We start from the raw sequence: 25,354 nt of genomic DNA on the forward strand, positions 1-25,354 counted from the left end.
CAATAAATCCCCACCATGACATTTCTGACTGTATTTTACCAGGTGTAAGGTTAACTAGAGGACGAACTGAAGTTCAAGCAAACAGATTGAAGTTCATAGCTGCATAGCAAAGTTTTTCCATTCAAACACAATAATAATGTATTTACTGGTCAGCTAATGCTATATTTCTAATCCTTAAAGGTATCTTTTCTGGAATATAATGTTTTTGGAAAAGCTTTTACATGTAAGTTACCTGTCATATCAAGTTTTATATTCTTTTCCACAGGATACAAACAAACCACAAACTTATGTGCAAAATGCCAGACGTAAAACAAAATAATCGGGTGTAGTTTTTACAGGTAATTATTGTTTTTACAGACTTTTTGAAAGAGCATACCAATTTAGCAAAACGTTTCACTAAAGACAACTGAAAATCTGAATTGTCAGGAACAAACAGTAAACATGTCAAGAATGGATTATAAATTACATAATCAAGTTTATTTCAGGAGCCTGCATCCTTCCTTCTAGAAAGTCATTTGGTATGAGATGTTTTAAAGCGTTACATGGATAATTAACATATTTTTTATATGTAGGCCCAGGGCTGTTATTGTTTACATGTGGAAATTTTGCAGTTTAGTGCACTGTGCCACCGCAAAGGGGAAAATAATACAGAAAAACCCTTGAAGAACAACTAAAAAGCACTTTTTCTCGCTCTCTGTGTTGGCTATGCTACACTTAAACTCGTAACCATGGCAACTGACAACAGCGCCACTTTACCTATCAGGATTCAACAAGAAAATATACTCAAACAAAACATTCAGGCCACCACAGTTTGTTTTTAGCCTTGATGTTTATTTCTCTTTTATTATTAAGTGATCGCTGTGGTAGATTAGCTACTGCTGCTATTAGCTAGGCTAACACAGCAATGGTAGATTAGCTAATTCAAACACTTTCTCTACCGATTATTTGTCATTGGTGTTTAGGTCGCCTTTTTATTTTTTTAACTTAACAGATTTCCACATCACATCTACATGTTACGGTTGTCATAGTCAAGCTAGCATAGCCGACCTACTTCCCTCTCCTTTGCTATTTTTTCTTTTTTATTAAAACTTTTTCCTGACCTTGTCATCTAATTGCCATAGTGTAGCAAAACATGCTTTTACTTTTATATATCGGGTGTCCGTTAAGATTTAGAGTGTTAAGTTGACAACTTAACAGCTAAAACCAATGCTAGTCGATGTTAGCTAGCAGTTTATTGCCTTCCTGCAACGAATCCATATTAAAGGTTTTAATGTAGCTACAGCTGCAGGCCGTGCTTCTGTTAAAACAAAACAAAACAACAACAAAAAACAAATTTATGTTGTTTGTAAATACAAATAAAAATTTGTTTCTGGCTAACTGCAATAAAAAATATGTTGCCACAGAGAGACTTAAACATGACTCCCTGTGTTTATACAATAATACTGGCTGAGGTTGGTGGGATCGAGGTACCATGAAATGTATTTGAAAAAAGTTTTGTTGTAAAAGGAAGTTATGCGTCAATGTTTTGGACACTGATACACGGGTGGAAAAAGGCTCTAAATTGTCTTCTTTCATCTTTCTCATCTCAGTGTGACCAAAGCTAATAAGGAACCAAGGAAGGAAGACGCTGTGGACGAAGATGAAGATGAGGAGGAGGAGGAGGAAGATGAGGACGAGTACCACTACGTCTACGGGGATGAAGAGACAAAAATGAACGCAGAGGAAGAAGAAGAAGAAGCAGAAGAAGAAGCAGAAGAAGAAAGCAGCAAACCACCAAAGAAAATTAAGCAGAACCAAATCCCTCTTCGTGAGGGTGAGTAATATTTTCTTTAATATTATATTACCCTGCATTCATTTTCATAGAAATATTGATGATTATTATTTACTTCAACTTACGACTCATCAGCATGCAGATCCTTTTATTTCAGGTCATCTCACCTTAAAGTCGCCATGCTGTTCATAAAACTCCTGCAAGAAATGTTAGAAATCAGTCAATTATTCTGGAGATTAACTGAGTCATCGGATCAGAAAAATACTCACAGCCATGTCAGTAATCAATTATTGTTTTGATTATACAGACGATTAATCGATTAAACTGTTTTTTAAAAATGGCAGATAACTGCAGATTTTTTATTTAACCACATAAGCCCTTTTTATGCAATGTTAGAAGTAAGTTAAAAAGTAAAAATAAACAAATAATTAACTAGTTTTTACAAATAAAGCCATTTCATAATTGACTATAATTTTAGCAAAAAAAAGTATAAAAATATTATTTTAGCTAAAACATTTTTAAATAAAAAAAGAAATGTTTATTATTTTAGCAATTAATCTACAGATGCTCTAGAGTACACTAAAGGGAGCTAAAGGTGCTTAGATATAAATATATATATTTATATATATATTTACAAAAAAAATTTTGAACCAGGTGACACTAAAACTATGAGTAGAACAAAGGTTTTATTTATCTTAAATGCAGAATGCATATATTTTTTGTACAGTTTTATCTTACTTACTGTTTCACCAGGCAGTCTTTTTTTTCCCGGTGTGTAAACTCAGATTAACGATTAATCGTTTCAGCCCTGAACTATATCTGCTCCCTTCCGAGTGAGACGGGTCCCTGTCGCGCCTACTTTCCTCGATGGTACTTCGACGTGGAGAGGCATGACTGTTTGCCCTTTGTATACGGTGGCTGCCGTGGCAACGAAAACAATTTCGACTCATGGTTTCATTGCATCAACATGTGCGTTTACAACTGTAAGTCTAATGTGACAGAGGCCTGTGTGGCTGAGCCGTCCGCTCTCTGCCTGTCGGCCTGAAAATCGATAAGCATCACTTTGGTTTAGTTTTTCTCCAATTAAGCAAAACCTCTTCACTGCTGAAATCATCTCATAATTTTATTTTGATTTCTCTCCATTTGCCTGTCATGACCTAAAGCAAACATGTTTTGCAAAATTCACATTTTGTGCGTTTTTTTACTTCCATTTTGTCTTTACTGCTTCTAAAAATAGCCCCAGCAGTTAAAAAAAAAAACACCCCCCATTTTTTGGCAATAATTTCATGCGTTTGGTGTCTTGTTTCAAAAACCTCCAGATTACTGAGTTGAAATGCTTCGTTACCTAGCAACCCAAGCTGAGCTCCAGAACGTTTGGTCAGCAGGTTTTTTGTGGGAGTACAATGGCTGCTGAAAAACACAAGTGTCTTGTTGTTGGCTTATCATCCAGAAACCACTTGCTGCATTCTTTTTGGAAATTTTAGTTGTTTAGAATGTTTTTTATTCTTTATTCTTGGCTGACGGTTACAGTGAAAATATAGATTTATCTACTGTATAGAAAACACTCACTGCTCATAAGCTCTCAACAAAACCCCAGTGTAAAATGTTGGAGCGATTTGTTAACTGCCAGAAACTCAAACTGAAACGTTTCTACGCCCAGCCACGTTTTTAATGACTGATTTATTTCAGTTCTCCACAGACAGTAAATGTAGTAGCAGTGGGGTATTTAGGTCCACTGTGGTAGAAAAAAGGAGTACATTTTTACCCCCGCCCCCCAAAAAAGAAAAAAACTCAGAAACTTTGAGATTAATATCAGGAATTTCCTAGAATTTATTGGGGTATTACTGAAGTTAAACAGTTGCAAGAAAAAAAACTTTTAATATTTTATAATATTACCATTTTTTAATCATTTTCTATTTTAATATTAATGTCAATTTCTTTAGGAAAAAATTTCAAAGTTCTAAAAGTTGCACATTTTGACTCTTCTAGTTTTTTCTTATAATATTTTTTACTTTTAAAGCTTTTCCTACAAAAATTTTTGAAATTAATTTTTAATTTCTGATTTAATTTTGCACACAAATTTTAAACTTTTGGACATCCAGAAATTTTTCTTATTTTTCTTTCCTAGTGAATTTCTGAGAATAATCTAAAAATTTCAGATTTTTTTTTTAAAACAAATTTTCAACTCTTGGACCTCAAATTTTTATGAGATTTTTTTTCTCTAGAAAATTTCTGAGATTAATCTTAAAATTTCTGACTTTTTGGTAAAACGCAAATTCTCAACATTTGGACCTTAAACATTTTTCAGATTTTTTTTCTAGAAAATTTATGAGAATCTCAAAATTTCAGATTTTTTAAAGAACAAAATGTTAATTTTTGGACCTCATGAATTTCCTTAATTTTTCTAGAATCTTTATGACAATAATCTTAAAATTTCTGAGATTTTTGGAGGAAATTTGCTCCTTTTTTCCAGCTACTTCTGATGTTGTAAAAACCCCTCAGAAGAAAACGCGACGTTATATTATGAGTGGAAATGCCAGAACTCTGTTCCCATCGCTCGTCGGGTCACAGCTTGATATTAAAAATGTTTTTCTTTTTCTGCTTTTATTCAGTTCGTGCATGCTCGTGTTTTTGTCTCCATATTTGTGTTTGCTTTCTGACGTTTCATGTTTCTTCGTTCGTCTTCCCACAGAGTTTATTTTTAGAAACCCACCAGGATGTTTTTGTTTTGTTGTTGTTTTTTATTTTCTCGTTGATTCGCTTTCATCATTCCAAACGGTTCAGGAACCTTTCCAACTGGATTTTGTGACATTTATAAAAACCCAGGCTAACATAAGGAGATGAAGTCGTGGCGTTCGGAGCAGGAAGCTGGAGTTTATCTTTGTTTTGATGCTGCAGCGGCATGATAAGGTTTCCCTCCTGCGGCTTTGGTGACTCCTAGTTAGACGATTCGGTGAGGAAACTAAAAAATAAAAACTAAAACAGGCCTCCCGGTTTCACCCAGCTGTCAAACATGGAGTGAAACCTGTCAGCTGAAAGCCGATGAGGGGAAATTGAAACGGAAAGACTGTCAGATTCCCTCAGATATCTCAGCCTCGCTGTGGGAACAGGAACGCCTTCGAATAACAAACCTTCCTCCTGTTCCAGCTCCTTTCTCTCCTGCTGCACCTCGACTCTTTGTCTCTTTTCATTTGCTCGTCTCACTAATTCCTACTTTCTAATAGTCTACTTCGATCCTGCGGCCTGGTCCGACGATGTGGACGTCTACTTCGAGACGCCGGCGGACGACAAGGAGCACGGCCGCTTCCAGAAAGCCAAGGAGCAGCTGGAGGTCCGGCACCGGAACCGCATGGAGAGGGTGAGCTACCAGAAACTGCTCCTCTCTTATTTTCACCACCATTTTTTGCTTTTGCTGCCAGTCTGAGAGAAAACAGGGGTTTAATGATTTAAATGAACTGTTTTGTATTTCCTGGTAATGCTGGGCGATACAATGTGGAACCTTACAGGATCGTTACTCTGGAGATGGTATATTAGCAAATGAAACAGTTCTGCACAGTCTTTTCCTCTCACCAGTCGCTTAATTTAAACAGAATCTCTAAAACGTTTGAATAGAAAAATTTGGTTTCTGAACTGAAAATCATTCTGAATTGAATCGTGATCCTAAAAATCGGAATCCAATCGATTTGTGTCTCTGGTAGCCGGACGTTGAAACGACCGAGAACCACAAACTCTGTTCTCATGGAAACAGCTTTTTCCCCCCAATTTTAAAATGCATTTCTGCTAAAATTGCATCTTTATTCTGCTAATATTATGATTATTTTCATAATGATCATTATAGCGTTATGATTATTACAAGCTTTTATCATTTATCTTAAAGCTTTTTTCTCATTAAAACAGCTTTTTTTCTCCTAAATTTAAAATGCATTTCTGCTCAAATTTGTAGTTAAACAAATTCTCGTTGCATAGCAATCCATCGTACAACTCGCTGAAGGGATTATTGAAATAAAAGCCACTTGTTGAAAATATTTTCAGTTATGTGTTTTGTTTTCTTGGAAAAGAAAGGGAGGAAAATAAAAATCGTATTTGTTATTTAAAAAATCTGACGTTTTATTTTTAAGTTATACCGCCCAGTCCAACATAACATTTTGCAGGTTTTATTTTCATAAAATAAAACCTGCTTTTATTCCAGACCTGTCGCAATAATTCAATTAATCACATGATTAATTAAAACAAAATCAATAATTTCCATTTACATAATTTATTGTCTTTTACATGTTTATTGTCAGCCTGGTTCTTTGGTCTCCACTGCCTCCTTTTTTTATAGACTTCATAATTCATTTTGTTTGTTGTTTTGTTTATGTAGTTTGGATATTTAAAATATCTTCCAGTTTTTAGCGTAAAAAGTTAACTAAAATATGAAGTTTATTGATCTTTGAGAATGTGCTATTGCTTTATTAAGGCATTATTACCATTAAATCACTTGAAAATCATCTCAAAACAACAATATTATCGTTTATCGGAATAACTTCTGGGACGATTTATCGTCCAGTAAATTTTGTTATCATGACTCACATTTACAAAACACCAAGCAAAAACAAAAAAAAACATGAACAACACAAACCTTCCAGGTTGGTAGTAACTAGTTACATTTACTTGAGTAACTTTTTTGAAAAAATTTATTTTTAGGAGTATTTTTACTTTTACTTGAGTAAAATCTGTAGATTTTTCTGCCCACTGAATGAAAAACAAACATGTTTTAACCAAAAACTCACCAGACACAAACACACACCTGCAGCTTTTATTTATTAAAGTTTTATTTAAACGTTTTTTATTTAAAGAAACTGATTTGGAAACATTATTTGCCTAATTTTGTTAGTTTTTTGTTACTTACATGAATTATTGTGATTTTGGTCCAATATTTCCACTTAATTTCGTATTTTGATGTCATTTTTAAATATTAAATGGTTGATAATTTGATCAGTTTTACTAAATAATTTTTTACTCTTATTTGAGTAATTTCTTGGATGGCTACTTTTTACTTTTACTTGAGTAATGCTGAACTATTGCTGCTTTTGCCTGAGTAAAGGTTTTGGCTCTGGGTAAATTACATCGACTCTTTGTGATTTCAGCTGGTTTATATCAGGGCTTTATGTTGAGATTTGGTCCGATAGTTTTCTACATCGTGGTGTTTTTGTTCCGTTTCACCTGGAGAAAAGGTAAAGCGTCGTCCTGTTCGTCTCTTGCAGGTAAGGAAAGAGTGGGAAGAGGCGGATCGGCAGGCCAGGAACATTCCCCGGGCGGAGAGACAGACTCTGGTCCAGGTAAGCCCTAATCTTTGTCTCTTTGTTTGGGTGAGGCTCAACAGGTCTGTAATTATCTGTTTCTCCAGCTGCTCTGTCTTTGCTCAGTCTGAATTAGGACAGAAATGAGTCTCCCTGGAGGCTGGAGGACTGAAACTGAGACCTAGATTTTTATTTCCTTAATAAAAATAAAACGAGTGCCACTCTGTGTCGTAATCTGAGTGTTTTGTTTCCAGCACTTCCAGGCGATGGTGGAGTCCCTGGAGGAGGAGGCAGCCAGCGAGAAGCAGCAGCTGGTGGAGACTCACCTGGCCCGGGTGGAGGCCATGCTGAACGACCGCCGCCGCGTCGCCCTGGAGAACTACCTGGCCGCCCTGCAGGCCGACCCCCCCAGGGTCAGTGCAGACCCACTAATTACCACCATTAATGACAAAACGACAAGTTTTAAAGATACGTTTATGAGAGTAAAAGCCATAATTTTGAGTTTTAAAGTCACATTTACGAGAGTAAAGGTCATATATTTGGGAGTAAAGGTCATAAAAATATGACTCAAAATTATAAATTTTGAGTTTTAAAGTCATATTTACAAGAGTAAAAGTCATATTTTTGAGACTAAATATCATAATTTCAACTTTCTAGGGTTATGATTATGAGATTATAATTAATACTTCAAAACACTACATGACTTTTTGTTGGGCTTTTATTTTTCTTTATGTCAGTAATGGACTTCCATAGTTATCTGAGTGAGAGCAGTGATTTTATTTTGCCACATCCAGATTTGTGGATTGTTTCTAAGATTTGTGGTCGGTTGTTTATAGTATTTGGTGCCGGCCTTCAGCTCATCTTCCTGCTCCTTAGCATGAGCTCAGACCCGGTTTAGGGTTCAGGAAGTGGAAACCCGGTTCTGATGGCGTTGACCCGTCGCTCTGTGTCTGTTTCAGCCCCACCGCATCATGCAAGCGCTGAAAAAGTACGTCCGAGCCGAGAACAAGGACCGGCAGCACACCGTGCGCCACTACCAGCACGTCCTGGCGGTGGACCCAGAGAAAGCCGCGCAGATGAAGTCTCAGGTTGGTGTCTCCATCCTGCTGGCCGTCGCTAACGGCAACGCCAAAATGGCCGATTCTGAGCCTTGGGGCTCATCAGAAGGAGAAATTCAGTGTGACGTTGTTGAGATCTCGCTATGAGGAGGGAAGGCAGCCAAACAGAACCAAACGGAACTTCAGTTGGTTTAACCAACAAAAGTTTATCCGCAACATTCAGCAGGAAGAATCCATCCATCCATCCATCCGTTTATCCATCCATCCGTTTATCCATCCATCCATCCATCCATCCATCATGAACCTTTTTATTTAATCTTAATCCCCAAACTGTGTTGTTGCCGTAACTAAAACCTGTCCTGTCAGATCTGGAAGCGTGTGGCGAGTCGATCTTCCTCCCACCGCCCCTCCCCTCCTCTTCCTCCTCTTACCCCTCCTCCTCTTCCCTCTCCTCCTCCTCTTCCTCTTCCCCCTCCTCCCCCTCCTCTTCCTCCTGCTGCTCACACAGAGCAGGGATAATGATGTCTCATTCTGCTCCTCTCTGCCCTGTTTGTAAGTGTGTGGGCGGCAGAGAGAGCAGAGAGTGTTTCATTCACTCCAGCCTGAGCTGCAGATTAACACACCGCAGCGAAACGGCGCCGGACCCTGACCTGCTGGCGCTGGGATCGGGTCGGACTCTCCTTCCCTGGATTCAGATCTCTGAGTCTGCAAACGGACGAAGCCACACAGTCACAGGGAATATTGGCATAAAAGATGGAAGAAGTCAGGCTGGCCTCCTCCAGTTTCCATTTTCCTTCTCTGTCATGATTTTGACTCATAATCCAGGATAATCTGTTGTTTATTACACCTTAAGTTTCAGTTTTTAATAACTTTAAACGTCTGGAGTCAGTGCGGTTGCTTAATGCATCAGTTTCTGCTCTGAGATGTGAAATCCCTCACGATGAGGATTGTTTGTCAGGAAGGAGCCGCAGACGCTACAGCGCTTTGCTAACGGTGCTTTACTGCCACCTGTTGGTCACTGGAGGTAAACAGCAGAGGGCTGAGGAGGATGACGGTTTGATTCCCCAGCAAAAATCAGACGCAAAGATTCAGATTTCTGATCATTTTGTGAAAAATTAGATGTTGCTGTGAGCTGAAGCAGCAGGATGGAAATGTACGGAGAGAGATTGTTTCTTTAAATTTAATGTTTGAGTTCACAAAGTGAAACCAGTTCTTCCTCGTTGGGTCAGAGGTCAGGCGTCTGGGTCAGACTTCCCGTTGATTCATTCGTTTCAGAGAAATCCTGAAGGCTCCAAAAACAATTAAAATTTTATTCTATTTCCCCTCAGTCGTCGCTATGGTTACAATAAATTATCAGCTTATCCTTCCTTCTTTCCTTCATTCCTTCCTTCTCCTAAATGGCCTAGTTAAAGCAGGAGAATGTTTCAGAGTTCTGAACAGTCAGCAGGCGACGTTATAACTGCTGCAATAAATAAAAACGTTTTCTCTTTCCCTCAATGCAGAGGAGGTTTGATGATGACAATCAAGCCATTTTTAGAATGATGATGATGATGATGACGCATCATCATCATCATCATCATCATCATCATCATCATCATCATTATCATTCACCAGGCAAAGAAAGTTCAGATTTTTCTTCATTAAAGTCACATCAACTCAGGCAAACAATCAGAAGTCAGTCAGGATGAATGTTATGGAAATAGAGCAACATAAATGTTTTTATTTGGTTTCTTTCTCCATAATTCCCTGTTTTTCTTCAATTTCGTTTAGCTAAGATGTAATTAATTGCAAAACCAACTGAAATTAACAAAAAATGAAACAAATGTATGTAAATTTTGAATTCTGACTGAATGTCCTCCGAGAGTAGTATTTGTTTTTTTTGTTTTTTTCATTTTGATGAGCAGCCTTTTAAACACTGCAAATACACAAAATCTTAAGATTTGTACACTTGAAATAAGACAAACTAACGTAAAAGTAACTTTCGAAACTTTTTGTTTTTAATAAATAATTCCTTAATATTCATGAAAAGGTTCTGGTTTCACTGGCAGATTTTTTTCACTTATCACAGAAAAAAATGTTTTGTTACAAGTGAAATTATTCGTCGGTATTTTTTCATCAACATTAAGGAATTATTTACTTAAAACAAGCTCCTTAAATGTTGTCGAAAAGTTTATTGTAAGTTAGCTTTGTCCTATTTTAAGTAATAAGATATTTGCACTAGAAACTCGACAAAACAAACTTGTTTTTGCAGTGAATGCCTGATTTAGATGCATTAATGAAATAGTCCATGTGAATTAAATGATCAAACATCTTCAGAGTGACTCTAAAGGCGGTAGGTTGTTGTTCTGCTGGCTTACCGCTTCGTTTTTCTGCCTTCCTGATGTCAGGTGATGACGCACCTGCGGGTGATCGAGGAGCGGATGAACCAGAGTCTGTCTCTGCTCTACAAAGTTCCCTACGTAGCCGAGGAGCTGCAGGATGAAATCGGTGAGTCACAGGAGAATGAAGTGAAATAGAAAGTTAAATCCAGCACGTTTTGTTTTTTTCCGCCTTTTATTTCTACCTAAAGGCTCTCGAAAAATGAAAAACAAATATGGTCGGTTTAAATGTCTGACTACGACCCAATTATTCAGACACACATCGTCTTTTCTTCAGCTCCTGGTGAAAATTTTAACAAAAGTCCCTCTCTTTGGGTTTTTAAGACCAATCTCTGTTTTCATGTTTAGCTATTTATCCCAGTTTCAGGATTTGAAAATGGTCTTCTGTTTTCTCTGCTTGGTTTGAAAGGAAACGTGGTGTGAAGTTGAAGCATAAATTAAAGTTGAGTTGCTGTACTGACAGAACTGGGTCGCAGCTTTCACTGCGCCGCGTTCGTCTGAGATCTACAGAGCAGAGTTATGAGAGAACCAGCTTTCAGAGAAATGCTAATTGGTGGTTAGCAGAACCAGAAGCTGTTGCTGTTCTTAGAAAATGAGATTTGGTTTATAAACACTTAACAGAAGCAGATACTCTGCAAAAAAATCACAAATCTTACCAAGTATTTTTGGTCTAGTTTTTAGTGTAAACATCTGAGTACACTTAAAAAATGACAAAACTAACTTAAAAGAAACGTTTCAACAAGACATAGGAGCTTGTTTTAAGTCAATCATATTTTTAAAAAGTACTTATTCCATTGGCAGATTATTTAAATCATAACATGACATTTTTCTCCAGTTATAAGTGAAATAATCTGATGGTGAAACCAGAACTTTTTCTTTAATATTAAGAAATTATTTACTTAAAACAAGATCCCATATCTTGTTGAAAAGTTACTTGTAACCAGTGGCTGGTAGCGTTCACAACAATCAAGTAAGAGTAACTGTATTAAAACATTTTACTCAAGTAAAAGTAAAAAGTGCTCAACCAAGAAATTACTTGAGTAAGAGTAAAAAAAGTTACATTTACTCAAACACTGAATGATCAGAGTCAATCATGAGGCAGACAGAAATATGAAGCTGTGTGAAAATTCTGGTACTTTAAAGACCAAAATGAACAAACAAACTAATTAATAATCAATATTTTTCATCAAAATAACTTATGAAACCAACACTGTTGGTCTGGTCCCACATGTTTGGTTAAAACATGTTTGTTCTTTATTCAGTGAAGTTACGAGCAGTGGGCACCCAGAAATTTTACTCAAGTATGAGTAAAGCATACAGTTCAGTAAAAACTGTACTTTCTTTCTTTTTACCACTCAAATAAATGTAGCTAGTTACAATTCAACTCTGCTTGTCTTATTTTAAGTGTACTAACATGTTTGCACTAGAAACTAGACCAAACATACTTGATGAGATTTTATGTTTTTGCAGTGTAACTGTTGTTTTGTGATTTTTCTTGCTCTGCAGACGACCTGCTCCAGGAGCAGAAGGCCGACATGGACCAGTTCCTGTCCTCCATCTCTGAATCGCAGCCTGACGTCACTGTGTCGTCGGAGGAGAGCGTGGAGGTTCCGGTCCCCGAGGGCAAACCGTACCGACCCGTCCAGGTCACGTCTCTGGGCGCGCGCTCGGAGCCAGAAGGTACAACACAACACGACGCACACTGTGTTTCCAAGCAAAACCTTTAAAGGTGACCTATTGCTTTAAATTCAAATTAGCTGCTGGCCACGCCCCCTAACGCAATATTTACACTCGCACGTGAAAATGGCTGCAAACGGATGCACAAATATACAACTGTACATCTTTGAAAAGCATTAGTAGAGCCTCCTGCACAACCAAAGAAAATCCAGCAAGTGGTGGATTCTTGCTGGAATCCACCACTTGCTGTAAAAAGATATATGTACAAAGCATATATCTTTTTACAATGTTGAGTGTTGTCTCTCCTGTTGGGGTGGCAGAGCCAGGGACCAAAAAAAGCTCAACAGCCTGATAAAGAAGGCTGGAACTGGTCTGGGGGGGCCAACTGCAGAAACACTGGGAATGATGGCGGGAAGAAGAATTTTACATAACATCAAGAAAATAATCAATAATCCTGAGCATCTGCTTCATGAGACTTTCATATAAAATCAGCATCTCTGGTCAGAGGCCTCTTCAAATTCCCTGTCATACAGACTGCTACAGGAGATATTTTCTGTCAACAGCTATTACCATCTACAATAACTCTGAAGAATTTTTAATTAATATGAGAGTAACACTTTCTAGTCATTGTTTTCTATCCTGAGTTTTACGACAGTTGGAAGCCTAACCATGAAACGCTTCCAACTGTCGTAAAACTCAGGATAGAAAACAATGACTAGAAATTGTGTTACGGAAGTTAAAACAATGCTTAGTTTCCATCTGGGAACACTAAGCTATTTTTGAATTTGAAAATCAGTTGACCAAAGGTTCTGGAGCTCAGCTTGGTTGCTAGGTGACGGGCGGAGTTCTGCTGAGGTTGCTAGGTAACGGCCTGGGCTTTGCTGGGTTTACTAGGTGACGGGCAGTTCCTGCTGATTTGTAATGTTTTGAAGGTTTTTGAAACGTCTCATTTTCCAGAAACCAAAAAACATTAAATTGTTGCCCAAAACCCGCTGGGTGTTTCGTTTTTTGTTTGCTTGTTTGTCGGTTTTTAAGTGATTTGGCTGTTTTCAGAAGCAGCAGAAACCCAAATGGAAGTATGAAAATGTGAATTTTGCTTAATAGACCCCATTTATCAGAGCTCCAGTGTTCAGATTAAACTGAGCTGCAGCCAATCGCTTTGGGGGAAATGAACGTCAAATTGGTGCCAAACAATCCTTAAGGAGAAGTAGAAATGATGGATGGAATATTCCCAGCAAAACGGGAGGCAAATTACAGTGAAACCCCAGAGGAGCGTTTTGAGACGCGAGCCAGCGGCCCGGAGGGCTCAGTAAGGCGCGCCAACTCCGATTCTGGTTCTGATTCTCCCTTTTCTGCTCAGTCAGTTAACAGAGCTTGATAATCCTGCCGTTTCTCGTCTCACCTCAGTTTTCTCTCTTCTCTCCGTCCCGCTTTCTGATCTTCTGTTTTTCTGTTGCTCATTTCTAACGTCAAGGCGACCTATCAGACTCCCCACGTGCCTTCAAGAAAGGTGGGTGCCTCTGTTGCGTCTTGTTCTCCTCTCACCCGACTAAAACCATCCGCATTGTTTTCCTTTGCTTTTCCTCTCCTGTTCACCCTTTCTTACTGACCACCCTGGTTTCGTTGCTTATTTCTTTGTTTTTGTTCTGTTTTTCTTCATCATATTTGGATTATCACCTCATGCTTTGTAGAAAAGCTGGTAGCTTTTACTCGGCAGTCTGTTGGCTCTCACCAGAATTATGGGTATTTTTCTCACCTGCCGTCTAGTTTCCGATAGGAGCTGTGCAATGTAGCATATATGCTGCAAAAACGCAAAATTTTACCAAGTATTTTGTTTAGTTTTTAGTGCAAACTGAGAACACTTGAAATAAGGCAAAACCAACTTACAAGTAACGTTTTAGCAAGATGTAGTAGCTTGTTTTAAGTCAGTAATTCTTTAATATAATAATAGAAATGTTTTAGTCCAACTGGCAGATTATTTCACTTATAACAAGACATTTTCCCATTTTACAAGAGAAATAATCTGAAAGTGGAACCAGTCAATAACTATAAATTATTGACTTAAAACAAGCTGCTATATCTTGCTGAAAAGTTACTTGTACGTTTTGTTTTACTCTAAGTGTACTTAGTACTAGTATATTTGCACTAAAAACTAGACTTGGTAAGATTATAGTTTATACAATATGAAACTACAAAAAACAAAATCTTAAGTATTTTTTAAATCTAGTTTTTATTGTAAATATCTTGGTATACTTAAAGTAAAACAAAACTTACTAGTAACCTTTCAGCAAGAAATATGAGTTTGTTTTAAGTCAAAAATCCCTTAATATTTATAAAAATAGTTCTAGTTCCATTGGCAGATTATTTAACTTATAACATGGGAAAATGTCTTGTTATAAGTAAATTAATCTACCAGTGAAACTAGAACTTTTTCAAATCAATATTAATGAATTATTGATGAAAAACAAGCTCCTATATCTTACTGAAAAGTTACTTGTAAATTGATTTTGTCTTATTTTAACTGTACTTAGATATTTGCACTAGAAACTAGACTAAAAATACTTGATTAGATTTTGTGTTTTTGCAGTGTACCTCTCTGAACTCTGTGTTCACACAAAAATAAACTAAAAAAATTTAGTTTAAATCCAGAGATTACAGCGTGTGGAGAAGTTTTCAATTGCCCCTACCGTCTTTATGCTGTAATCCTGAAACCTTAAGAGATTATAAGAACGTCCGGCTGCCTGGAAGGAAAACATATTCTTATCATGGCTTGAATCTGTGATCAGTGCAACCTTCATGTCTCTAATGTCTCAAACTAAGAAGAAAACGTTCTCCACTTAGGTTGATAGTGGGATCTTTTACCATTTCTCCTACTGATTACCTTTTATTTGTGATGTGAAAGTGGCCATTTTGGATTTTCGGCACAGTTTGCATCCTTGACAGGAAAAGAGACAGGAAATATGACAACTGTTTGCTGTTTTATTTTAAAGTGTTCATCCACCCCAAACATTTTCTCTGATGGGAACAAAAAAGGTGGTAAAAAATACGAAACACACAAACACAAAAAACAAATGCAACCAAAAACGCTGCAAATATACTGTATGTACATCAACATCGGTATCAGCCGATATTATTAATTTTTTAAATGTATCGATCCGATAAATAAAATTAGGTAGATTTGAACAACTGGTATTTATTTTCATCTTGTTGCCTTCTGTTTCTATTAAATTTTTTAAGTTTCAGAACGGTAGAGAAATATTTATGATACAATGTACATAATATCGGTATCGGTTATTTGCCATAACATTAATATCAGATATCGATATCAACCCAAATTTTTGTATTCGTATAGGTTTTTTCATCTCTAGCAAAAACGTACAATCGACAAAATAAATGCTAAACAGAAGACCTCCAGACCACTAGGGGGAGTTTATAGTAGGCAGAGTTACCTCTGTAAATATGCTACTGTTCCATAATGTTGTGAAAGACTGTGTGTTTGAAAGGCATGAACTATAACGCATCTTTTCTTTCTTCCGTCCCGATAATCATGGCATCCCGTCTTTACTGAGGTTCTCATTCTGTACGAGTTATTGATTGACTCCCCCTTGTGGCCTGAAGGACTTACGTTTTGTTGCGCGAGTTTTCATTGTTTCATACTTGTGACATTTTCCCTTTTGGTTCTATTTCCCGTGGTTGCAAAATTTTCCATTTGAGCATTTGTTGCATTTATTTTCTTTTATGTTTTGGGATTTGCATCATTGTGCATTGGCACCTTTTGACCCCCGTATTTTTCACATTTTCCTGTGCTACAAGCACAAAAATCTATATATTTGATCAGCCAGCGCTCAGTAGAACATATTTATGGAGAAGAAGGAAAAAAAATGATAATTTTTTACTTTTTATACAGCTTAAAATCTTAAAGGTGTGGCATTTATTTATATTTTGTGCCACTAACTCAGTCTGGTTGGATGGTGAACAGCAGTGGACATAAATTTTTATGTCTCACCACAGTTCTCAATTGTATTTACTCTAAACTTTGACTGGGCCATTGTGACACATGAATATATCCATTGTAGCTCTGCCTGGTTGTTTATGGTTGTTGGTTGATTGTATTTAGCTTCATCCATGAGGACGAGTCTCACCATGTGGTTGGTGTGCTGGGGGAACCTGCAGTGTTCATGTTTTTATTCTGATTTTAAATCTCACATTGCTGGACTTTTGCCAATTAAATGACTTTTGATGCAAATTTAAACTTTTTATTCTTTTTAAAACAGAACAATTAGAGAGGTGTGATTACTCCCAGATACAGTTTTACTATTAAACATTTGTCCACATTTCTTTGGAGAGTGAAAAGTGCCAAATTACAATAAATAAACAACTTCAATTAGAAGCTCAATTTCTAATTGAGTCTGATGGGTGAAGTTGATAGTTTAAACTAATTAATGATGTGATTTAGTATAGGAACATGAAATAATTTACAAAAACATGAATAATTTTATCTATGACTTTAGGTCAGGCAAGACGTTAAATTTAAGCATATTTCTAATTAAAGGAAATAAATTAATAAAATTAATACTTTAATTGAGGGACATAGAATTAATTCTATGCTAAATAAATTAATTCTATATTTAAAGGTTTATTAAATGATTGACATATTGAAATTCAGACTTAAACGATTAATCGGACTAATCATGATTAATCAATAACTAAAATAATTGTCAACCAATGTAGTAGTTGATTAATTAACTGGAGCATAGAGATTCAAAAAGAGGCCATTTGCTGAAAGAACAACAGACACAGAGCAGTAAGTTAGTCAAAACTGTTCAAAAACATTAACATTTTGCATTTAAGATTAAAAAAAGAACTTTGTATGCAAATATATTCTACCTAGAATGTCTCCAGTGGTAGAATTTTAGCTTCAAATACTTTTACAATTTGATATAGTTTAAAAATATAACAAATTATTATTCAGCTAATCCTAAAAATAATCAACAGATTAGCCCTGAACTGTATTGATGTTAAATCGAACAGAAAGAGCTTTCCACATCTGGATGTTATAAAGTGTTTTTTTTAGCTGCAGATTCATCCTTGAGCATCTGCAGCTCAAAAGGAGTGATTGTTGTTGCATTTTAACCAATATAATGTTTATTTTCTCATTTAAGAACGTAATTTAATTGTTTAGTTGCATTGTTTAATCTATTTCTAGTATTGTATAAAAAAGGCTTAAGTGGTTAAATGAAAAGTCTGCAGAATGAACAAAACGTTTCATCCAATTAATCGATTAACTGATTAATTGATTAAGTGTCTGAGTAGTCGATTACTAAAATAATCTTTGGTTGCAGCCCTAATATTGATGAGTATTTTATTCATTGTAATTTGGCACTCTTCACTCTTTGGACAGAAAAAGATTGAATGCTGGTAATAATAAATTAATTAAAATACTTGTCACATTTTTCCACACATGGTGTTAATTGTTTAAAAAGCTGCGCTGCTCTGTATGCAGAGCGCCGCTGCAGCTGCCTGCCATACACACCCTGCAGGGACAGAATCTCCTCAGCTTGTTGTCACATCATTGTCTCATTTATTTCACATGAAGGTGTATTTACAGAAAAATGCATCTGTTGGTGAACAACAACGATTGTTAATGAAAAATCGCATGGGTCTGGTTTGAGAGGGCCTTTGTGGGAGAGCGCCGTCGTGTTCACAGTCGTCTCTCTGTGCTGAATGGGAGAAAGGGTTTTGTTGTCACCAGCGCACCGAGGAGACTGATGCGATGGCTGTGACGAAACAGTCTGCTTTCCACCAACATCACCACCCCTGTTTGTCTGTTTTGTTTTGCTTGTTTTCTACGTGTCGCTGACCGATCCGGCTTTACCGCCACCAGGCTCCGCCATGGCTGGTCTGGACGGTCTGATCGGCGCCGAGGAAAGAGTCATCAACAGCAAGCCGAAGATGGGCGAAGACCTGGTGAGTGCCTGATGCTTCTGTGCAGCCAACGGCTATTTTAATTATCAATTAATCGGTTGATTAATCTGACGATTAATCGATAATTGAGTTTTTTGAAATGACACATTCTGCTTATTTTTTATTTAGGCATTTTTATACAATATTAGAAAAAACATGCAAATGTACAAATAATTCAATTCCTTTTTAAATAGGAAAATAAACATGTTCCTACTTCAGTTAATGATTAATCGTGTACTAAATTAGATGACTATTAAGCATTTTCATTTAAATGTGTCATTAATATACTAAAACTTGAAGGATTTTTCTTATCTTAATTTCAAAATACCGTATTTTCCGCACTATAAGGCGCACCTAAAAACCTTCAATTTTCTCAAAAGCCGACAGTGCGCCTTATAATCCGGTGCGCCTTATATATGGACCAATATTGAGCCACAACAGGTCTCGCAACTACGGTAAGCAGCCGCCGACTTCATTTTCCCCCGTGGAAGAAGAAACGGGAAAGCAGACGCCAACTTCATTTCCCTGTAGAAGAAGAAACGGGAAAGCAGACGCCAACTTCATTTTCCCCGTAGAAGAAGAAACGGGAAAGCAGCCGCCGATGCAGCCAGCGGTGCAAGCTGGGTTTTGTGTAAAGACCCCAAAATGGCTCCTATTAAGAGACATGCTTACAACGCAGAGTTTAAGCTCAAGGCGATCAGTCACACAGTAGAATATGGGAATGGGCTCTTTGCACCTGCCGCGCTGACGTCACAACCGCTTGCGGCTCTCTTGTTTCTGCTTTGAGTTACCAGGACAGCTAGAAAAGACAAAGTCTTATTTCAGACGCAAATAAAACAATACTATGAACATTGCTGTCTTCCTAATATAATGGGCTTTTAAGTTTTCATGGATTTCCAAACGATCCTGAATTAAGAAGACGGTGGCTTGTAAATATTCGTGCTACCAGTTAAAGCTAACGCCGCACAGCAAAGTTTACAGCCTTCACTTCACTCCGGATCAACTTCTTCAGCCTAAAGCAGAAGGTAAAGGAGCTTTCTGTGTTATTTCCATGGAATCACTTCTGTATTCAGCCTGAAAGAGTTTATGGGAACGAGAGAGCAGACCAGAGCCAGACAGCCGAGCTACTGATCCGCCTGTACAAACCGCTGTGAACACCGTCCTGCTTCACAAGAAGCATGCAAAACTAATAAAGCGAAATAACACGGAGACCTTAAGGAACGCGGTCATATTTTTCTAAAAGCAATAACTTTGAACCTGAACAGTCAGCTGAACTAGAACTCCAACACCAGAGCTAATGCTAAGCTATGGGCTCGTTGTGCTTCAGAAGCAAAAAGCCTGAACCGTAAAATCCCCGTTACTTGGTCTCTGACACTAAAGACAATAAACCACGTAATATACTTGAACATAAGGTAAAAACATTGTCCGTTAATGAATGATGAAAAATGTTTAGATACTTAGATAGCACATTTTTACAAGAAAAATGTCCGGCATAAGCTAAAGCTAATGTTAGCTACAAAGTTTAAAGAAAGTAAAACTCACCTTCGTATCTGTGTATAACGAGGCGAACATCTCAAAACCTTTCTCCAGATTATTGTCGGGGCTTCGGCTCCATGTACATCATTAAGCTGAGGTGCAAAGAGCCCATAGAGCAGCAGCAAGAGAATTTAACATGAACGAATCAATGGTGCGGAAGTGGAGGAAGCAACAGCTGTTCATTTTGGGAATGAACGAGTTTTCAGAACGCTGGTTTGTAATCTATTAATAAAGTTTGACTGACCTATCTGACTATTTTGTCGACATTCCCTTTATCGCAGTTCCATCTAAGGGATGCATAACGTAACCCCAGCCTCTACTGTAGCGTCTATTCTATGCGCCTTATATATGAAAAAAGTTTTAAAATAGGCCATTCATTGAAGGTGCGCCTTATAATGCGGTGCGCCTTATAGTGCGGAAAATACGGTATATATATTTTTGTACAGTTTTGGCCTTATCACTTCCTTGATTATGACGGTCTTTCAGCAAATTACCTTTTGAGTCTGTATACTTCAGTTAATGATTAATCATTTACTAAACTAGTTGATTATTATTTCAAAAATTGATTAATCACAATTAATTATTTCAGTCCTGATTTAACATGTCATTAATTTATTACAAAATGTATATATGTTTTGGTTTAATTACAGCTCTGAGTGTGTTGTTCTTTCAGCACATGTGTACACCACTTAATGATTAATTGATTATTTTAATAGTCAATTCACCCTATTAATCGTTTGAGCTCTACCTCTGTGACCTGAGAGCAGTTTTGTTGAGGATAAACACAGGGCTGACTATAGACAGGTTAATTTCATTCAGCGGAGGCTGATTGAGATGAATGAGGCGACCCGGCGCTTTCTCTTAATTTCAGTTTTCACTGTGACGGATGATTCCAGTAACTATGTTGTCATAGTTACATCCGTCTCGCTCTGGGCTATTCGCGCATCTGTGTGTGGCTTCCTCCAGCCGGCCTTCATGCAAATCGGCTCCACGCTCTGTTCGCCAGTCACTGCATGGCACATTTCCTCGCCCAACTCGCCAGGCCTCCGCGAGGATTTTTAAACCATGTTTGGCCTCTGAGTGTGTCTTGTGTTCTGCATGTCAAACCAACACCCACAGATACCAAGCTGCATGTTTGTGTGCATGGGTTTTCTGTCTTTTGTGGGGTAAGGCTGTTTTTCTGAGATAGAGCAACCTGGCAGTGAAATTATCCAATGGGTGTGAAACCTAAAAACATTTTCTTGAGTCAGATACAGAATCTGGATTGGTCTCCCTAGAAAATGCAGATTTTCACTTGTTTCTATCTCCTAAAAGCATTGTATTTACCCTGTGATTGGGCAGTGAGTAGAGAGATGCTGATGGCCTGTTCACACAAGAAGAGTGACTGAAATAATTTACAGTGGATATAAGGAATGTTAACACCCTATTAAAATACTACATAAAAATATTTCCAATTTTTTTTCACATTTAATTTGTCCTTAGACCTGGAGATAGATGGATGGATGGATGGATGGATGGATGGATGGATGGATGGATGGATGGATGGATGGATGGTTTGGATGGATGGATGGATGGATGGATGGATGGATGGATGGATGGATGGATGGATGGATGGTTGGTTGGTTGGTTGGTTGGTTGGTTGGTTGGTTGGTTGGTTGGTTGGTTGGTTGGTTGGTTAGGATGGATGGATGGATGGATGGTTGGTTGGTTGGTTGGTTAGTTTGGATGGATGGATGGATGGATGGTTGGTTAAGATGGATGGATGGATAACGATCTGACTGAAGGTGGAAAACCTTGAATAAATTGGCTCCTGTGGGATGACGGGTGTGTAAACCTTTACATCCACTGCATGTTATTAAAGCTGCTGCACTTTCTCTCTCTCTCTCTCTCGCTCTATCTTTCTGTCTCTTTCTTTCCTTACAGTTTGAACCAGAAAACTTCAAGCTTATCATCACTTTAACACTTTGCTGCACATCCACACTCTCTTGCTTTCCTGCCTCTCCATTCCTGTCTAACAAGAAAAACTAATTATTCCTCTGTCTTTCTCCCTCTCACACACACAGACATGTTTTTGTATCTTGTGGGGACTTTACGTTGATTTCCATTCATTTTCTACAGCCCACTCCCACTCCTACCCCTAACCATCACATACTTAACCCTAACCAAAACTCAGTTCACACCGTAGTATTAATCCTAACCCCTAACTCAAAAACAACATTCCCCTCCTGGGGACCAGGATTTGTCCCCACAAGAATCAGCGGTCCCCACAATGTAGACAGAAATAGGTCCCCACAAGCATATAAAAACCTGGTTACACACTCACACACATGCCGACACCCCCACACACACACACTGCTGTGAGTGTAACCTGGGCTCCCCTGTCTGTGTTGACAGGTGATTGATGAGTCTCTGGATGTTAACGAAGTGGTTTACAGTGCTGAGAGAGTCAGCGTTATGCATGGTGATGAGCTGGTGAGTACAGCGGCGCCCTCCTCTGGGCTCTCTGGGGAACTACAGGCAGCGGGGAGAAGGTGACAGTAGGAGAGTGTAGGAGTGTGCAACCAAACTTTTCTTACCCCTTTCTCTTCATGAGTAAAAGTTTTCTGTTCAAGCTATTAAAAAAAATTGTCATTCCTGCATGGGAGCATGTTTGTTATGTGAATGTACCTGAATGTACACATTGGAAAAAAGATCAGCAGAAACTGACGTGGCTCAGTTTTTGTGTGGGAATGAGCAGTGAAGAAATTCCCCAGCAGCTGTCCACATATGATCAGATTGTGTCATATGTGCCAAATTACAATGTGAATGTAGAAAAACGGATTGTGATGAAACGTCAGCTCAGATACGATCAGCTGCAGCATTAAGATGTTTTTTTTCTTTTTCTTCTTGAGTTTCTTCATGTTTCCTATGTAAATTCTCAATTAATTTAGGATTAGAAGATGAAGATTTAGAGGTGAATTTCTCATTTTCATCATTTTAGAGCATAAAATCCACTCAGCAAATAGCAAAAAAATGAATGAGAAACCAATGCTAACTATTACATAATGATAAACTCCAGATTACTATTACATAATGAACAATATCAAGGGTTATTTAACTTAGTACTGATTATCTAACTATAAATATCGTCTTGCATTCTGACTGCAACTAATAAATTAGTACCTATAATGAACATTTAGTTTGATGTGAATGAGAAAGAAAATCTGAAGCTAATTGCTAATGCTAGCATTGGTAATTCTAACATTGGCTAATGCTAACTTTTATTTATGAGTTGATTATTTTGTTAAACTGCTGATGATGAGACAGTTGTTAATCAACATTTAGTCCTTTCTTCATAGCTCTGCAGTTTAATGTTGCATTTGTCTCTTTGTAACTGAATCAGCAAAACTTAAACCACTTGTCGTTGCACAAACCCCCTGTTCTCTCTCTACTCTCTCACTCTCTACTTCCTCTTCTGAGAGGTGAGATGTGCTACCGGCTCTCCGTCTAACAGGTGAATTGAGTTTCCTAAATCTGCTGGGATTTACCCTGTCCAGAACTGAAGTAAACTCTGTTTAAAGCTGGTCACGAGAAAAGATTCACCTGGTTCCTGACGACCTCCATCCAGCTGTCCCAACCTTCTTCCCCCTGTGAATTAGCCAGACTGAACAGCCAACTAGTTTCACAGAGCACACCTGTTAATGGTCGCTGTTTCTCTTTATTACAACTTGCACTTGTCACTGAGCCAGGTTCGTTTTAGTGACTCGGCGAGTCCCAAGGATGATGTTGTACATATGGGCTACCAGCAACCTATAAAACATTTCCCACTTTTTCCTCTCCAGAATCAAACATCAGAGCTATTTTACAACCATCAAAGAACTTTAAGGCGACTCATTAACTGAATGCCCACAACATCTTTTAGATTTTCTTTATGCTAAATATTTTATTAGTAAGGCAATTTTGCAAGGGTCAGTACAGCTTAATTCAGTAGCAGAAATAATCAAATAAGTAAATTCAATCATCTAGTCTATCTTTCCCTACTGCTGACACTGAGAACTAAAAAAGGGAACCTTTGAGAGAGACGGATGGAGTTTGGCGTTTCGAACCCCAGACCTGATGATGAAGAAGGTGTGGCAGCAGGAGGATATTGATTGACGAAGGCAGGATCTCTGTAGGTCTGATGAGCTTTTGTCTCTGCATGGAAGATGAGGTCACACAGGACTTGGGTGCTGGCAGGAAGAGTACTGACCTCTGAGCGGCAGGTCTCTGGTCTGAAGCTCCCTTCATCTTGTCTCACGATCTTTCTGGTCCGTTGAGATGTAGGCGAGCTGACCTCATGGAAGGAAGGCACCAGTTCTTCTTCTTTGCCTTTGTTCTTTGTCTTTGCCTTTATCTTCATCTTTGTCTTTGGGGTCTGAACCCAGCTGATGAGAGAAATACGATTTGAAGCCACATGTTGCGGGCCTGACGGATTGGTCCCCATGAGCAGGACAGTCTTCGGCTCTGTGGCCCCGGCTCTTCTTCAGCTGCAGAGTTCTTTGTCCAACTCGATCTTGGCTCGAAGCTGCCTGGAGGATCCAACCAAAAGTTCCTCTGTAGCATTAACTGCTGTTAGCAGTTAGCTGTCTATTTAGCTGTTAGCTGTTTATTTAGTCGCTGCTAACTTTCAATTGATTGTCAATAAAACAGTTCAGATTTGTTTAAAGTATTTAGGAAAGTATGATCAGGAGTTAATTTTGAATTAATATTTACCTAACTATAAACTATTTATTAGCGTTTGAACAGAGATTGATTACATAGTAATAATAGTAATATAAAGCAATACACAAACAATATCCAAACTAGTCATTTACCTTTTCAGAAATTGTGATCGGGAGTTGACAGTGAATGTAAAATTAGTTGGTTTCGTCATAAAGGAATAATTAGCTCACAGGTATCAGAGTAATATTCTTAAATTAATACTTTGTAATGTTAACTTACAAATAATGATTTGCAACTTGCTAGTATCTAGTTAGCAAAACATGTTCATCATTAACCACTGGGTAATGGTTAAATAAAGTCTACTTCATTAATAGCTTCTCATCGGCCAAAACTTAAAAGATTTTATGGAGTTCAGTATGACTGACTTATTGAAGCTCTATGGGCAACTAGTAGTTAGTTACCAAATTTTGATCCATTGTTATGTTGGTCTTTTAGTAATTCAATATTGCAATATAAACAGCTATTAGCTACCTTTTCACCAGACTTTGATCTGGAGTTCATTAGGTATTGGTTTACAGACAGTTTCCTATTGAATTAGCGCAGGTATTTATGAATGAATGTAAGCAGACGCTAAGCATTAAGAAATACTTAACTAATCCTTGTTTAGTTCCTCCTGGGATTCTGTGTTACTAAGTGAATTTTATTGCTTTTTAAAATGAATATATTCCCTTAATAGCATTCCTCGAGGCATTTCCTCGCTCCAGATGAGCCGCGCTGCCTGGCAGTATTTGGATTTTTATGGTTGTTGAGTAGCATTAAATCAGGCAGCTTTTTTTCAAAGTAACATCAACTTTATTTTAGCTTGGAAATAACGTTGATTTGGTACCTATTGTTGGTTTTAATGTGAGAAGTTTGTGTAAATTGAATTGGCAATCTGCAAACAGCATTTGCATGTTGCTCAGACTTTGCACCCAAGAGGATATTGTCCCTGATGCACAGCGAAGCGAA

The 25,354-nt window shown here is 37.7% G+C and overlaps 1 protein-coding gene across 5 annotated transcripts in view; it reads left to right on the top strand.

Annotated features, from left to right (window-relative positions):
* aplp2 (amyloid beta (A4) precursor-like protein 2) overlaps window positions 1-25,354 on the top strand; it is an 86,873-nt gene that overhangs the window by 57,642 nt on the left and 3,877 nt on the right. Inside the window, exons 6-16 of one of the 5 annotated variants that reach the window (XM_027999454.1) lie at window positions 1,590-1,813; window positions 2,578-2,754; window positions 4,996-5,129; window positions 7,018-7,092; window positions 7,308-7,466; window positions 8,013-8,141; window positions 10,499-10,598; window positions 11,996-12,169; window positions 13,641-13,676; window positions 18,051-18,133; window positions 22,061-22,138. In XM_027999454.1, the coding sequence (XP_027855255.1) occupies window positions 1,590-1,813; window positions 2,578-2,754; window positions 4,996-5,129; window positions 7,018-7,092; window positions 7,308-7,466; window positions 8,013-8,141; window positions 10,499-10,598; window positions 11,996-12,169; window positions 13,641-13,676; window positions 18,051-18,133; window positions 22,061-22,138 (1,369 nt within the window). The remainder of the gene's footprint in view (window positions 1-1,589; window positions 1,814-2,577; window positions 2,755-4,995; window positions 5,130-7,017; window positions 7,093-7,307; window positions 7,467-8,012; window positions 8,142-10,498; window positions 10,599-11,995; window positions 12,170-13,640; window positions 13,677-18,050; window positions 18,134-22,060; window positions 22,139-25,354) is intronic. The other 4 variants (XM_027999456.1, XM_027999455.1, XM_027999458.1 and 1 more) reach the window with 4 other exon arrangements.

This window comes from Xiphophorus couchianus, chromosome 18 (assembly GCF_001444195.1).
Source record: "Xiphophorus couchianus chromosome 18, X_couchianus-1.0, whole genome shotgun sequence".
In the NCBI taxonomy this organism is placed as follows: Eukaryota; Metazoa; Chordata; class Actinopteri; order Cyprinodontiformes; family Poeciliidae; genus Xiphophorus; species Xiphophorus couchianus.